At 34.0% G+C, this 15,143-nt stretch overlaps 1 protein-coding gene across 1 annotated transcript; it reads left to right on the forward strand.

Annotated features, from left to right (window-relative positions):
- The first annotated feature begins 4,666 nt into the window (after positions 1 to 4,666).
- On the forward strand, positions 4,667 to 9,011 carry LOC133316862 (putative transcription factor bHLH041). Its single transcript, XM_061518653.1, has 8 exons — positions 4,667 to 4,782; positions 4,906 to 5,028; positions 5,161 to 5,266; positions 5,360 to 5,374; positions 5,459 to 5,521; positions 5,618 to 6,271; positions 6,544 to 6,933; positions 8,878 to 9,011. The coding sequence occupies exons 1-8, from the start codon at positions 4,667 to 4,669 to the stop codon at positions 8,959 to 8,961; spliced, it is 1,551 nt and encodes a 516-aa protein (XP_061374637.1). The 3' UTR covers positions 8,962 to 9,011.
- The last annotated feature ends 6,132 nt before the right edge of the window (positions 9,012 to 15,143 follow it).

Below are 15,143 nucleotides of genomic sequence, written 5' to 3' on the forward strand. Positions count from 1 at the left end.
TTCTGGGAGAACACTAGTTTACACTATGTTCTCCCGGCAGTGGCGGACCTAGAAAATTATATGACGGAGGACGAAAATTTATACTACTATTATGAAAATGCAATGCCAGTTTTGGTTGGAAGATGACGCTAAGAATACAAAAATACCTATTAAGAAGAACCTCATAAAATTACAAAAAAATTTGCCAATTTTTTGGTTGGAATGTCAATTTTTTATTTCCGGTGACAGTAGTTCAATGCACTCTCTATTTCAATGAGGAACTAGCCTTAAGACCTTATATTTCGTTTGTAAGATCAATTTTTTATTGTTTACCTTCATGCCTTCTAGTGTTATAATTGTATTTTCTTTGATTTCTTTAGAGTCTTATTTTCTCCCTTAGTTGTTATTTAGCAGAAGACACAATAAATTAATTAATGTGTTATTTATCTTTAGCATTTGGTCCCAACTAATAAGTGATAACGATTGCTGACCTTTTTTCTTTGCCAACAAAGTCAAAACTTGACAGGTAGAGTTCTGACATGACAATCTGTACAAATTTTTAATGATTATAAAAAGAAAATTAGATAATCAATCAATATAAAATCAAATTCTAGACAAATTTGATAGGTAGAGTGAATATACATTACTAACTAAACTCTTCTTTGTATACAACGAAAAAGCCAACTTTCCACATTGATTGGGGAGGGTAGCAGAATGTAACATCCCGAGCGCTGACGAGGGCGGGGAGTGATCACCGGTGCAAAGAGGCACGGACAACAAGCGGCTCCTGACATGCTTCCAGCGGGGGGTTACATGCATAAATGAATCGAATCGACACCCGAAAGAGAGGGATTCCAAAAGATGTGCAGGTATAAGACTGCATAGTTTGGGATAGCTTATAAGAATTAATTGGTACTACCTATGCTAACAAGATGCATCTGTTTTTCGATAGCCCGGATCGAAAGAACTCCACAGTTAAGCGTGTTTGACTTGGAGCAATTATGGGATGGGTAATCTCCTAGGAAGTTTTCTCGGAAAGTGTGCGAGTGAGAAAAAAGCACACTGAAAAGTCTCGTGTTAGTATGTGGGGATAGTCATTGATTCTTGAAGCGGTCGGGCGTTACAAGTGGTATCAGAGCAGGGTCTCTCATCCAGTACGGTGTGGTTCGAGGACGAACCAGGCGGAAGCTGGTGGGCATGTAACATCTCGAGCGCTGACGAGGGCGGGGAGTGATCGCCGGTGCAAAGAGGCACGGACAAAGAACGGCTCCTGACAGGCTTCCAGCGGGGGGTTACATGCATGAATGAATCGAATCGGCACCCGAAAAAGAGGGATTCCAAAGGCTGTGCAGGTATAAGACTGCACAGTTTGGGATAGCTTATAAGAATTAATTGGTACTACCTATTTAACAAGATGCATCTGCTTTTCGGTAGCCCGGTTCGGAAGAACTCCACAGTTAAGCGTGCTTGACTTGGAGCAATTCTGGGATGGGTGACCTCCTGGGAAGTTTTCCCTGGAAGTGTGCGAGTGAGGAAAAAGCACACTGAAAAGTCTCGTGTTAGTATGTAGGAATAGTCATTAATTCTTGAAGCGGTCGAGCGTTACACAGAACAAGAACAATACCTGCCATATATGCTGGCAAGTTGAATATGGTAAATAATAGTTTTCTCTAATTGGGTGCAATGAACGGGTGGAACATTTTTCTTATGAATAGCATCGCTTGTCTTTTCACCTTTTAAAAGACTTTCAAAATTTCGCTTTTTTAGACCATGTTACATATCATAATATAATAGAACATATTTTAATATTTTAGAGGGGGCAAGGTAGGTCTGCCCCTGTCTCCCGGGAGTACATAGTATAATTTGCAAAAATTTATAAAAAAAAATTGTAAACGGATCATTTTCCATTTATAAATCCTTCCACGTATTCTTTTTTCTTATGCAAATTGTTTTTACTCTCGTATAGTGAAACTCACATATACAGTCTATATAGTTATATAATATTTTTGCTGCATTCTGATCGGTGTATATTGAAATAAAAAGTCATCTGAATTATTTTCTAATGAAAAGTATATTTAAATATATTTATGTAATGAAAATATATTTAAATTAATTTTTAAAATGTAAAATATATTTGAGTTATCTTAAAAAAATCTTATTTTTTATTGAATATATTGCAAAGAGTTCACCTCCTTTTATTTACATGCATTTGTTTAATTTGAAACTTTATTTGTTATAATATTATTTATCAACATTACCCATGTTAATAGAATAATATTTTTATTTTGAATTCATAAAAATATTTAGAATATTAAATTCCTATACATGAAAATTACTAATATTGATATTTAGACAAGTATATCGCAATACGATTAATTAGTTGAAGTATTAAACTGCGAAACAATTGCTTCACCAATTATTAACCATTGACCAATCAGATTTTGAGAATTTTATTCTTATAGCTTTTTGTTTCTTTATCCAAGACATTCGTAATAATTAAGCTGATCGACTGTATCTACCCAAAATAACATTCTGGACCACCCACACAAGAAGCTAATGGTCGTTAGAATTCTACATGTGCTCAAAAATCAAATGTGGCTGCTGTATTCTAAAACATTTTTTTGTAAATGTAAAGATTCAAAACAACTTAATAGCTAGTAGATGCTGGATAATAACTTAAACAATATCATTAACGCACGATTCACATATGAACAAATAAAATAAGGGAAAAATGTCTATACTTTTAAATTACACAACTTACATTCTTTCACTCTCACAAAGAGGTGGGACCCACAACTTTATTTTTTTTTGTCAACTCTCTCTCCTCCTTTATCTATCTCTTTTTCTCTCTTAAAATGACACAATTTTACATCTTTTAAAATTATACACATTTTTCCCATAAAATAAAATTCTACGTGTTGATTTAATAAACTTTAGGAGAAATACTCACAAGTACAAGTCTGAGTTAGTAATCCAACTAAATTACAAAAAAGCCACGGTTCACAATAGGAATGGATCATTTCATATAACACGAGATCATGCAAGATTATTTTAATTGTCAAGAGATAAAATAACAGCGACGATTTATTCATAGATGACTGAGTGTGACAATTATATATCTCACAATATAATTAAAAATGATTGCTCTCAATGAACATGCTTAGTCTCTTAACAGAACAGTGTTTTGTCAACAGGTGATAATAAAAATGAGTTCATTATTTTTCCTTTATATGTGATTTTAAAATGACATCAAAGAAAAAAATTATCACAATAAAGATTAATATAATTCCAAAATAAATCAAATTACATAAATATTTTCCCTCTATTTAAAAACAATATCATTTTGGGCTATAAAAGATAAATTATGTTACATTTATGTGGTTCTCTATAAAATAAGGATTTTAATTTTCTCATGTTGCATAAAAATTGTTTTTTCATGTTATGCCTCATACTTATAAAATTAGAGTAAAGCTCCTTTAAGGTCCTTAACAAAAAATACGATTATCATTTTCGTCTCTTATAAAAAAACCTCATATTAGTCTTTTTTCAAGGACTAAATTGAGTTTTTATTGAATTTCTGAGAGATCATATTTTTAAAAAACTGAAATTGTAGAGGGACTAAAAATTGACTTTTTTTTTCTAGAAAGAACAAAAAATGAGAACCATATTTTTTTTGTTAGGAACTCAAAAGAAACTTTACTCTTAAAAAACAAATTGCACATAGATCAAAAGATTACACTATAAAAAAACACTTCTCTTACGATAAAAGAAGTGTTCTTCCCTAAAATAAAAGAAGGTGATTGGAAAAACAAACAAATAATGAAATTGCAGAATGAAAAGTCAAAATTTCAAAAGTATAGAACAGATGTCAAGTGGAAAGAGACACCGTGCCTTCCATCCTTTACTAATTTTCAAACATTTCAAGCATGGACTTTGACTTACTACTTTTCCAACCTCAGTTCACCATCTTTGGCTGCTTCCTTCTCTACTTTTCTTTCCTCTTTACACTTTTTATCATTTCCATTCTTATAAACATCCCTCCTTCTACTTCTCTCTTTCACTCTCTCTCTCTCCATATGTTCATCTATATGTTCAGTGCTTGTAACTACTTTTCAAGCTCTATATAACTTGACAGGAACAAGACAATTTTCTCTTCTCTCTCAATTCCCTTATGCAGGTGGGGTTTTTTTTTTCTTTTTTCTTTTTATTTTCCTTTTTTTTTTTTTGGTACCACTTATTTTGGTTTCACACTTCATTATCATGTATGTCTCACCTAGTACTTTTCTTCACAATGGAATCACCCACTTCAGTACTTTTCAAAACCCTTTCTCCCTTTGATCTCTTCTTTACATTTTCATCAAACAGATATATATATATATATATATCTTGAAATTTTCAACAGCTAATTATTTATTACCTATTAAGGATTATTGTCTCCCTAGCCAGCACCTTAATTCTTCCATCATAGCTGTATCTGGCTTTATATTTTTTCTTTGCCTTTTTTGTCTCACCCACATACCAACACATATGTAACAAACACTATATGGCATTTTATAGCAATAAATTCACATGGCATATACAGAAAGGGCAATTCAAAAGAGTATCATTACAGACACAAAGCATAAACACTTTCTGATCTCATCATAATGCAAAAGCAAAAGCAATAGCATCAAGTTCAATGCACCCTATGGAAGGTGTCTTCTCTCTCCCTGTGGCAGCCAGAACTGATTTTCTCCACTCTCTAGTGCAGTCTTTTGGCTGCGAGTACATTTGTCTATGGGCATATGATTCCAATTCACCAAAGTATATTTATGCATATACCTACATATCATTCCATAGTATTTGTAAATGTAATAACATACACTTCTAAGGCTTGTAGTTGATTGTGCTCACAACTTGGTCTGGTTTTGTTTTTTTGGCATATAGTCGTTTGTCCTTCTTGGATGGTTTCTATAATGTAAGAGACAACCAAGCAAGCTCTTCTTGGGGGACTTTAGCACAAAGTCTTTTTAACCAATACCGGAGTTTAACATTTGATGTCAATGATGAGTAAGGCTAGCTACCTCACATATTCCATAATTTTAATGTAAATTGGCATGCTTCTTTTTGCATTTGACTCTTATAGTTAATTCTTCTTCTTCTTCTTTTTATAATTAAATATCACTTTTTTGTTTTATTCAGCCGTGTTCCTGGACTAGCTTTTAGGACTCAGCTTCCTTACCTAGAGCTCCAACAATTAGAACTTCTCAGATTGGCATCAACAGAAATACAAACACAATTCTTTCAGGTAATTAAAATTCTAATCAAAGAGAATTTAACTGCTCCAAAGTAGTCTTACATTTATGTTGCTAAGGTAACTTGTTTTTTTCTGTTTTTACAGGAAGCAAGGATCAAGGTTTGTTTGTTTATATTTGTTTTCTGAGCTTTATGATGAACCAGAAAACTTAGTAAGTCATTGCTTGCACCTTATTCTTCTCAGACTGCTATATTCATGGGGTGCAACAGAGGGGAAATTGAGCTTGGTTTCTCAAATATGTCACAAGTAAGATATTCAATTACATTAACCAAAAGATGAATCAATTATTAACTGTAGAAGTTTGATTTTCCAACAATTTTTTTTTTTTTTTTTTCTGTGCAGGCTGACATTCAAACAACACTAAGGAGTTTGTTTCCTGAAGATTTTTCTAGACAGTCCCAACAAATTGATCAGAATCCACCTTCATCATCTTCATCATCTTTGAGATCAATATCTACAGGTAGCCCTGAATACTCATCTCTGATATTCAGTATTCCAGGAACTTCCCAATCCCATTTTCCTGAGACCATTGGAGGAGTGCTTCCAATGCCACATGTGTCAAACACAGCAACTAGCCCTCACCAACAAGCAATCCAAGCAATGTCTCAAGTCACTCCAAGTCAGTTCCCCACACCAGAAACTGAACATGATGCAATAATGAGAGCAATCCTCTATGTTTTATCTTCACCTTCTCATCAGCAACAAAACCAGCAAAACTTGCCTTATACTTCTGTGGTGCATCCAGAAGCTAGTGCTTTCCAAAGGTATAGACCAGATATAGGTCCTAATATTGGGTCCAATTTCCGAAGACAAAGCCTTATGAAGAGATCGTTTGCATTCTTTAGAAGCTTGAATTTCATGAGAATGAGAGAAAGCATTCAAGCAACACGTCCCACTAGTACTCAGATGCATCATATGATATCAGAGAGAAGAAGACGTGAGAAACTAAATGAGAATTTTCAGGGACTTAGAGCATTACTTCCTCCTGGAACTAAGGTACAAAACTAGTCAAATATTCTTTTATATAATATAAGCAATGCATTATGCATATACTGAGTATATAAATCTGATAAGGTAAAACAATTCTTATATGCAATCTTGCCTTATATATTTACATAGAGTTCCTCAATTCAAATTCGTGATCTTTCGGTCACAAAAAATAGCTTTATCACTACTCGAGACTTGTTTTTTGTATATAGTGAATATATGTATAGCTTTTTTTTGTGTTATTCTAAATTAATGGCTGAATATTGTTCATGGTTTGTTAGAAAGACAAAGCGTCGATACTGACAACAGCAAAGGAGACATTGAGCTCTTTGATAGCTGAAATTGACAAGCTAAGAAGAAAAAATCAGGAGTTGACGCCACTTTTGAGAACTAAAGAATCTACAACTGAAGAAACCAAAGCTAGCTTCTCATCAAATGAAAGATTAAATGTACAAGTTTCACATGTACCAGAATCAAGCTCATCACAAGAGAGAATGGTGGACTTGCATGTGTCTGTGAGAGGACAAATTTCTCAAGTTGATATATTGATCCGATTATTGGAATTCTTAAAACAAGATCAACACTTGAATTTGGTTTCCATGGGCGAAAATACTCATATTGCTGAAGGGAATTCCCTTCATCAACTAACCTTCAGACTAAGGATTATTCAGGTATGTACATATCTCTACGAACAATTCATGAAAATAGTACGTACTAGCTTGTTAGGAATATTCATTTGAATAATAAAATAATATCATTTTAATTATTTTTCTATTCATGATAAGCATATAATTATAATATCCAATAGATTTGAATAGGCAAGTAGATTAATAGATTTGGTCAATCTCAAAATATTAAATTAGGTCTGGCCTAATTAGACCAAAAATTTACACCCTTAATTATAAATACCATTTGTTATAAATAATTGCCTTTGGAGCAGAACGCTGTGTGCATTATTGTAACTTTGTTCTTATAAATGTTCAAGATAAATACATAGACATTCAAAATAGGATGCTGCACAGAATTAAAACATAGTAGGAAATTTGTTATTAATTACAATGAGTGACTACTATAGATGGTTTAGGTTACCCGCATCAAGGAACTTGATTGTATGATCAGTGACGGGTGCAGGTTTTGGTTGAGGGGGAAGAATGAATAAAATACTATGAAGTGTTTTTTTAGTATTTAATAAATAAATTTTAAACATGTCCACGTTCACGAAATATTTCATTTACTATTAGCTTCATTAAGGAATATGATGACGTTATAAATCAATCTCGCATATATAAGGTCAGGACATAAATATTCAAAAAGAAAATTTTATTGACCTAACTATTTGCACGTGATATTATTAAAGAAAATGTTATATTTACAAACTTTTTATTTACAAACTCTTACAATCTACACTATATCTGACTGGTAATACACTCTTAAATGAAGTCTGACCAGTCAGACATAGTATAATTTATAAATTTGTAAAAAAAAAAAAATATGTTGATATGACCCTTGTCTATTATCAAACTTCTCAAATCATGTGGGTGGTGCATAATAAGTCTAGCTCCGCACTATGGCAGTAGAATTCATGCACAAATCAGACAATTAGATTTGGACAAAAGTAGCGGCTACTTTTTTGTAGGATCCTAGAACTTTCCTTTTTTTTTTTTTACTTTTTTTTCGGTAACTGAAGGGTATCCCTATCCCTTTGGGGGCGAGACTAATCCCAAATCCAGCACCGTAGGACTCTTGCGGGAGCAGCTCTACCCAATTTTTTTTTTCATACCCAGAGCTCGAACTCGAGACCACTGGTTAAGAAAACACAGCTTTCGGACCAACTGTGCCAAAGGGTTTGGGTAGAACTTTCCTTTATAAGTATGATTATGAAAATTAATTATTTACAATAATACAATATTATATAGTCAAGAGGAAGGATCTTAGCAAGTGCAGTTGTGACTTGTGATTGGGAAGGTGGTTTGGTGGCTTAGATTTGTCATCTTACGCGGATGGTACAAACTACTCATTCAATTAAAAAAGTAGATTCTATTTTGGCAGCCATCAAACATGAATCAGAACAAATATGTTGATATAAGATATGTAGACTTGTGGCGGTGGCTGTTCAGTGCATATATTATTAGACAAATGACTAAATAATGTCACATTTTAGTATGTGTTCCAATTCCGTTTAATTTGGTTATTTATTTCAAATAGTCTACTATCAATAATGTTATTATATTATTATATTATATGGAAAAATTATTTATCGTTTTAAATGATATAAGTTTATATCATTTCATCCCTTATTACTATGTATTCCACGAAGTACATAGTTATAATATGAAAGTTATTTTTTTTTCCTCTATATATTAACTATGTATTCCCGGAATATATAGTAATAAAGAGTGAAAAAATATAAACTTATATCATTTAAAACAATAGTAACTAAACTCATATTATATTGCATGTGTGGCTAGCAACTCTTCTTTTGTTTTTATCAATCAACGTCGCATTTTTTAAATTACCAAAAAAAAAAGGTCACCCTCAAAGGCTATACCATATTCAAAAGAAAAAAAGAAAAGAAACTTTTCGTGAAGAATAATAAGGTCTCTATGTTTATGCAGGGAAGTGAATGGGACGAGTCTGGCTTCCAGGAAGCAGTGAGAAGAGTGGTTGCTGACTTGATACAGTACCAAGTGGACCAATAGTTTTGACCCACATCAGCACTCATCTTTGATTTATTCTGCGGCGGTAGCCCATCGTTGATGTTATGTTTAAGCCAATCAAATCGTCTCAACTTGCCATCAGTTTTTTATGTTACGTTCGTTTCATAATTAATTGGTTTTCTTAAGTTTTCAGTCTATATATTTTTAATCTGTGTTCGTTTCAGTTCTTACTTCTAAATTTTATTTATTTATCTCTCTTGGGATTCTAATTAAATTCAATGGTATCTTCATGGTGATTGTTATAATCCAAGTTATTTTGTTAAATAGTGACATGTCAAACGATTATTGGTATGATTAATTTTAGCAAATTCAAACTTGACATGTCACCATTTATCAAAAGTAAATTAAATCAATCTAAGATCATCATAAACATATATAACATTTTATATTAATAGAAAGTTAAATAATTAAAATGAATAAGTCAAAAATGGAAATCAAAACGAATCACGGAATATAAATGTAAGGACAAAATACTTAATTAAACTTAATTGATTTCAATGAAACTATAATTTATTAACACTGGTCGATTCAATTGGTGTGGACCAACATGTAGCTATCAATATGTTCTGGATAAGACATTTTTAGTTTATATCCAGAACTCTGCATCATTGATTTCTTATCATTTGGATTTGTTGGGCTCATGCTCATGAAATGCAACTATTAATCAATCATCCTTTTTGTATATAAGTGTGCCGACTGCATGAGGGAGGGGTTTTACTTCAAGCAAGGCTAAAGCTTATTCTAGCTTTTTTGCATTAATGAAATTTTTTGTGTCGCCTATTTTGACTGCAATTTTACACAGAGGATCAACCCTTCGCAAATAAAAAGACTAATTGATACATTCCATTTCAAAAGATGGTCCAAATTATAAGTCACTATTTGATAAACCACACGTGGTTTTTCTAATTATTCTACCTTATATATTTGAATTCCTTTGTTAGTCAAAGAATTTTCTTTGTGGAAAACCGTTGGGAGCTTTTCAGACGGCGGTTTTGACTGTCCATGCCAGGCCCACTGGTTCAAAGCATTCAATGAAATTTTAAAGACTATTTAAAATTTTGGGTTTCTTTGTTTTCTTCAATAAGATACATACACTGTACTATACCTATAAATTAGTGAAACAAGTCAAGCTGTTGATTCTGTGTGTAGCCTAGCTATTGAATTACAAAATCATTACCACAGGCATTTTTTGGTGACCATTTCCAACACGTTTAATAAATTAAGCTTCAGTTTCAACTACTACTTCATTTTTCACCCGTAACAATGAGCCCTGTATGTCCTTCTTAATACATTTCTAAAGACTGGTCATTAAGCTTATAATTAATTGAGGACATCGAATCAAATAGGTAAATCAGGAAACAACGACCAAGTTAACTCAGTCACCTTGTTTTTATTCGTTCTATGCTCGTTCAAAATATTCTTATATATATGGTGCGGTTATTTTTACACCAATGCAATAATAACAAATCTTATATTACATCTTAATCATTAATTTTCGTGTACCCAACGGTAAAGATTTATTGGGTCATATTAATTAATTAATTATTGTGACCCAATAATCTTAATCGTTGGATGAACGAAAATCAACGGTTAAGATGTGATGTAAGACTTGTTATCTTACACTGGTATGGGGCAAGATCTTCTTACATCAGTATAAGAATAATAAATCTTACACTCAATCTTAATCGTTGATTTTTGTGCATTCAATGGTATAAGACTTATTATCCTTACACAGTTATAAGTTGATCCCCTCTCTCTCTCTCTCTCTCTCTCTCTCTCTATATATATATATATATATATATATATATATATATATATATATTGCACCAAACAATCACACACAAAATCGCAAAAATGGGGTAGCAAAGAAAGAATAGAGACACAAAATTTACCTTGGTTCATCCAATGTGGGCTATGTTCAGCAATATTCACTATATTCTCCTCACTGCACTCATTACAAAGCACTTTGTTTACAAAGGGGAATATAAATAGGCTTAAAAACCCTAAAAAGAGTAGTTGTTCATGAACCCAAGTCCAAACTACTAAAAGAGAAATAAAATACAATAACACAAGATCCACAAGAGTATCAGGCTCACTGTAAGAACCCACACCGCTAAATAATTAATTAAATAAGATTATCGATGCTGGAGCATGGATTTGATAAAGAGTTTGCATAATTATGGTAAGATAAATATTTAGAAAGTCGAATAAAGCTTTAAGTCTCTTTTCAGACGAAAAGTGCAAATACCGGTTCTGTTTCATGGTATAAATGCATAAGGTGAAGTATCCCGAAAAATTATAATAAGTACATGAATATTCCTAGAAAAATACCTAGGTCAAATATATCAAGTTTGGAGTCATAATAATGAGTGCTGATGTCAAAACTAATACAGGCTACGTATAAAGCACATACCGGCAAAGTGCTGCGAAAATTATAATAAAAATATGATAATTTTCTAAAAAATGGCTACGATCAGAATATGAAATTTGAGGTTAAAATGATTAGCGGAGCTATTAGCGCTAATACTGACGGATTAAGTTAAGTGCATCTATATAAATGATGGCACATTAACCTAGGTCAGATTACCATATTTCGTACGTGCCTCTTTGCTGTTGCCTTTGTTCTTCATGCTTGTCACCTTCCTCTCTTCCTCTTGTGAGCCCAAGAGATCATCTTTTTCCAATTTTTCTTCACCAAACCACCATAGTTGTGTGTGAGCAAGCTTAAGGAGGGGAAAGTCACTCTATTTCTGAGTTGGTGAGGGTGGTGGGTGTAACACCCGTGTGCACCCGGCGTATTAAACATACATATGGCAGTAGCGTAGCTGTTTAAATGCAGAAGCTAAATTTTTTTTTAATTATGAAGTCATTATTCTTAACCAAGTTGATTACTTAATCTTTTTTCAAAACATTGCATGTATATAAATTTCAATAAATAACTACACTGACTAACCTCATATATAAGTGTGTATCTAGTCACGGAACTACAACACATAGACCGGACAAAATCCTCGTTCATTATACAACAGAAGTCTAAATAAACATAGCATATTCAATGTGGCATAGACAACCTCAATGCTCACCAAATAAGGCAACAAAGCCCAACAAAGTCTCAGCTCAATAATCAACATAATGAAATTAAATATGGTTAACACCCAAGCATATCAGCATACCAACATACATCTCAACTCAGCTCTTGCCTCCTTCCGCCCCAGGTATCAACCCCCGAGTTACCTGAACCTGAAAATGTGCCCCAACAAGGGGTGATGTAAGGACTCACACCGTTAATTAAGAAAATTAATTAAATAAATATGAGAATTAGAAAATAATTCCATAATTGACCCTAATAATTATGGTAAGGCTTAAATAATATTGGTAAGTGATTAATAATGCTGAAAGTCACTTTTCTGACGAAAAGTGCAGATACCGGTTCTGCTACTCGGTATAAATGCGTACTGATGAAGTATCCCAGAAAATTATAATAAGTGCATGAATATTCCTAGAATATTATATTGGACTTGTAAAACAAGTTTCAAGTTAAAATAACGAGAACTGGTGCCAGAACTGATACTGGCTATGGAAAAGCGCGTACCGGAAAGGTGCTGCGATAAATAAAAGAAAAATATCACAAATCTTAGAAAAATGAGTAGATTCAAAATCCTAAGTTTGGGATTAAAATGCTAAGCGTAGCTATTAGTGCTAATACTGTGTGTTTTAACTTAAACCGTCTATATATACTCATTTTTGCACAAAACCCTAGGTTTATTTCAGTTGTTGTGTGAACCTTGGAGGCTGACCAACTCCTCTTACTGTTCTGTTGCCTTCCCTTCTCCATTTCTTGATCCAAGGAGCCATTTCCTTCATGAAATCTTCTCCTAAACACTTAGTGTGAGTGAGAGTTAGCATTGAGAGTGTGTTGCTGACCTTGTTGCTGAGTTTGGGTGTCTGTTTTAAGGGGTTTAGAGGGCTGTGTTCTTGAGCTTTGTTGAGGGAGCTCTTATTCTAGTATTGTGAGCTCCAAGGAGTGATCTTTGATGTGAAAAAACCTCTCTTGATCATCATTTTCGTGGGTTCTTTCTAGCTTGACGTTGGGAGCTGCAAGTGAGCTCCAATAGCACTTGTGGTTCTGTTTTGAAGCCTTTGGGTAAGCACTATCACTTTGAACATGAGTTTTAATGAATAAAAGAGATGTCTTAGCATGTAAAATGGTAGGGTTAATTAGTTAACATGATCACTGAACCTTAAAGCCTATAAAAATGCATACTTGGACGTATTAATGAAGTGATATCTTCGCGAAAATGCAGAACTGCCTTCTGTCGCGAAATATCCGGATATGGATATCCGGATATGGCCTCGCCAAATATCCGGATATTCTGGATTTTCGAGAACTATAATTGTACTGTTCATACAGAACTGAGTTATGGGTTTGTGGACCCTAGATTGATGAAGTGGGACGTCTGTTATAATTAAACTAAGTCAGAATCAAGTGATTAAGGGCTTGTGGCTTTGCGAGAAGCCTTAAGACATGAAATGTAAAAAAGAAGCGTTGTCTTTAAGTATATGTTTAAGAGCTATGGTTGTTGATATGATTGCTGGTCCAAAACAGATTGTGATTCTGCTGTGTTTGGGCTTTGAGCTTGGTTGGACTCTTGGCTTGGATAGCTAGCTTGCAAGGTAAGCTTTCGTATCCTCGGTTTAGCCATTGTTTGTTCCACCATATCCCATTGGGGGATGGATTATATGCATGATGTGTTTTCATGTACTGTTTTATTGAAATGTTATTGAGCTGTTAAGTGCAAAATGCTTATGATATGTATGTGGTGTTTCTCCTAGACAGGAAGCCATGGGGTGGTCCTGTAGGCGGGTACAGCATGAGCGTGTACTGTGTGGGTAATAGACGTATTCCTGCACTTATCTGATCAGTAGAATATTTATAACACACATGACATGATTATCTGCTACATTGCACTGATTTTGGAACTGATGTTAAATTACTGTTTTTAGAACTTATATTGCACATGTAAGTGAGCTTGGGGTGGACGATCCTTGAGGACCCCTTGTCTTACTGAGATTTCTGTTTAGAGATCTCACCCCACGTTTGGGGCACATATTTCAGGTTCAGGTAATGCGGGGGTTGAGACCTCTAGCGGCAGGAGGCCGGAGCTTAGCTGACTTATATGCTGTTTTGCTGCTTATGTTGGATGCTGGATTTTGCCTGTTGCTATTGTGCTTTTAGCTTTATGTTATGTTATTGATTTAAGACTATGTTTGGCCATGTTGTCTTATTTGGTGAGCATGGGGATTGTCCTTGCCCCATTGACTTGACTTGCTGTTTTTAGTTCGGAGTTGTATTAATGTATCAGGATATTGTCCAGACTACGTGTTGTAGATCTGTGACTTAGATACTCACTTATTTATGATATGAGGTTATTCAGTATAGATATATGTCTTTTGCATTTACATACAGGCAATGTTTTGGAAATGAATTAAGTAATTCAACTTTGTAATGATAATGATGTCATAATTGAAAAGAAAAAAAATATTCCGCATATTTAATTAAGCGTGACTTAATACGATAGCATGTTAACAAACCGGGTATACACGGGGTGTTACAGGTGAGATCTCTAAAAAGAAATCTCAGTAAGACAAGGGGTCCTCAAGGATCTCTCAACCCCAACCTCACTTACATGTGCAATATAAGTTCAAAAGCAGCATAACAGTATAAGTTCCGAAATCAGTGCAATGCAGCTATAATCATGTCATGTGTGTCAGAATCCTACTGGCCAGAGAACATGCAGGAATTACATACGTCTACAACCTACAATCAGTGCAAGACGCTACATGCACCCCACCCACAGAATCACCATCTTGTATAACGCTACATACTCAGGCTTACCGTCTAGGTGGAAAAACACATACATATCATAAGGCACTTGCACTTAACAGTTCAATAACATTTCAAACATCATAACATGAAAATACATCATGCATATAAATCATCCCTCCATGAGGTATGGTGGAACCAACAATGACAAAACCGATGACATGAAAGCTTACCTCTCAAGCTAACAATCCAAATTCAAGAGTCCATAATCGCCCAAGGTCCACAAACAGCACAATCACAATCCAAGGCTTAGAACAGAGGCAAGGGTGCTCTTGGAGCT

Source organism: Gastrolobium bilobum, unplaced genomic scaffold (assembly GCF_033153095.1).
Source record: "Gastrolobium bilobum isolate Gb01-03AN ecotype WA unplaced genomic scaffold, APGP_CSIRO_Gbil_v1 utg9213, whole genome shotgun sequence".
Taxonomy (NCBI): domain Eukaryota; kingdom Viridiplantae; phylum Streptophyta; class Magnoliopsida; order Fabales; family Fabaceae; genus Gastrolobium; species Gastrolobium bilobum.

Excerpts from the sequence above, each read along its gene's own strand:
- LOC133316862 (XM_061518653.1), top strand. The coding sequence starts at position 4,667 with ATGGAAGGTGTCTTCTCTCTCCCTGTGGCAGCCAGAACTGATTTTCTC. Across the intron at positions 5,029-5,160 it reads ACATTTGATGTCAATGATGA|CCGTGTTCCTGGACTAGCTT; the intron begins GTAAGGCTAGCT and ends TGTTTTATTCAG. Across the intron at positions 5,522-5,617 it reads GTTTCTCAAATATGTCACAA|GCTGACATTCAAACAACACT; the intron begins GTAAGATATTCA and ends TTTTCTGTGCAG.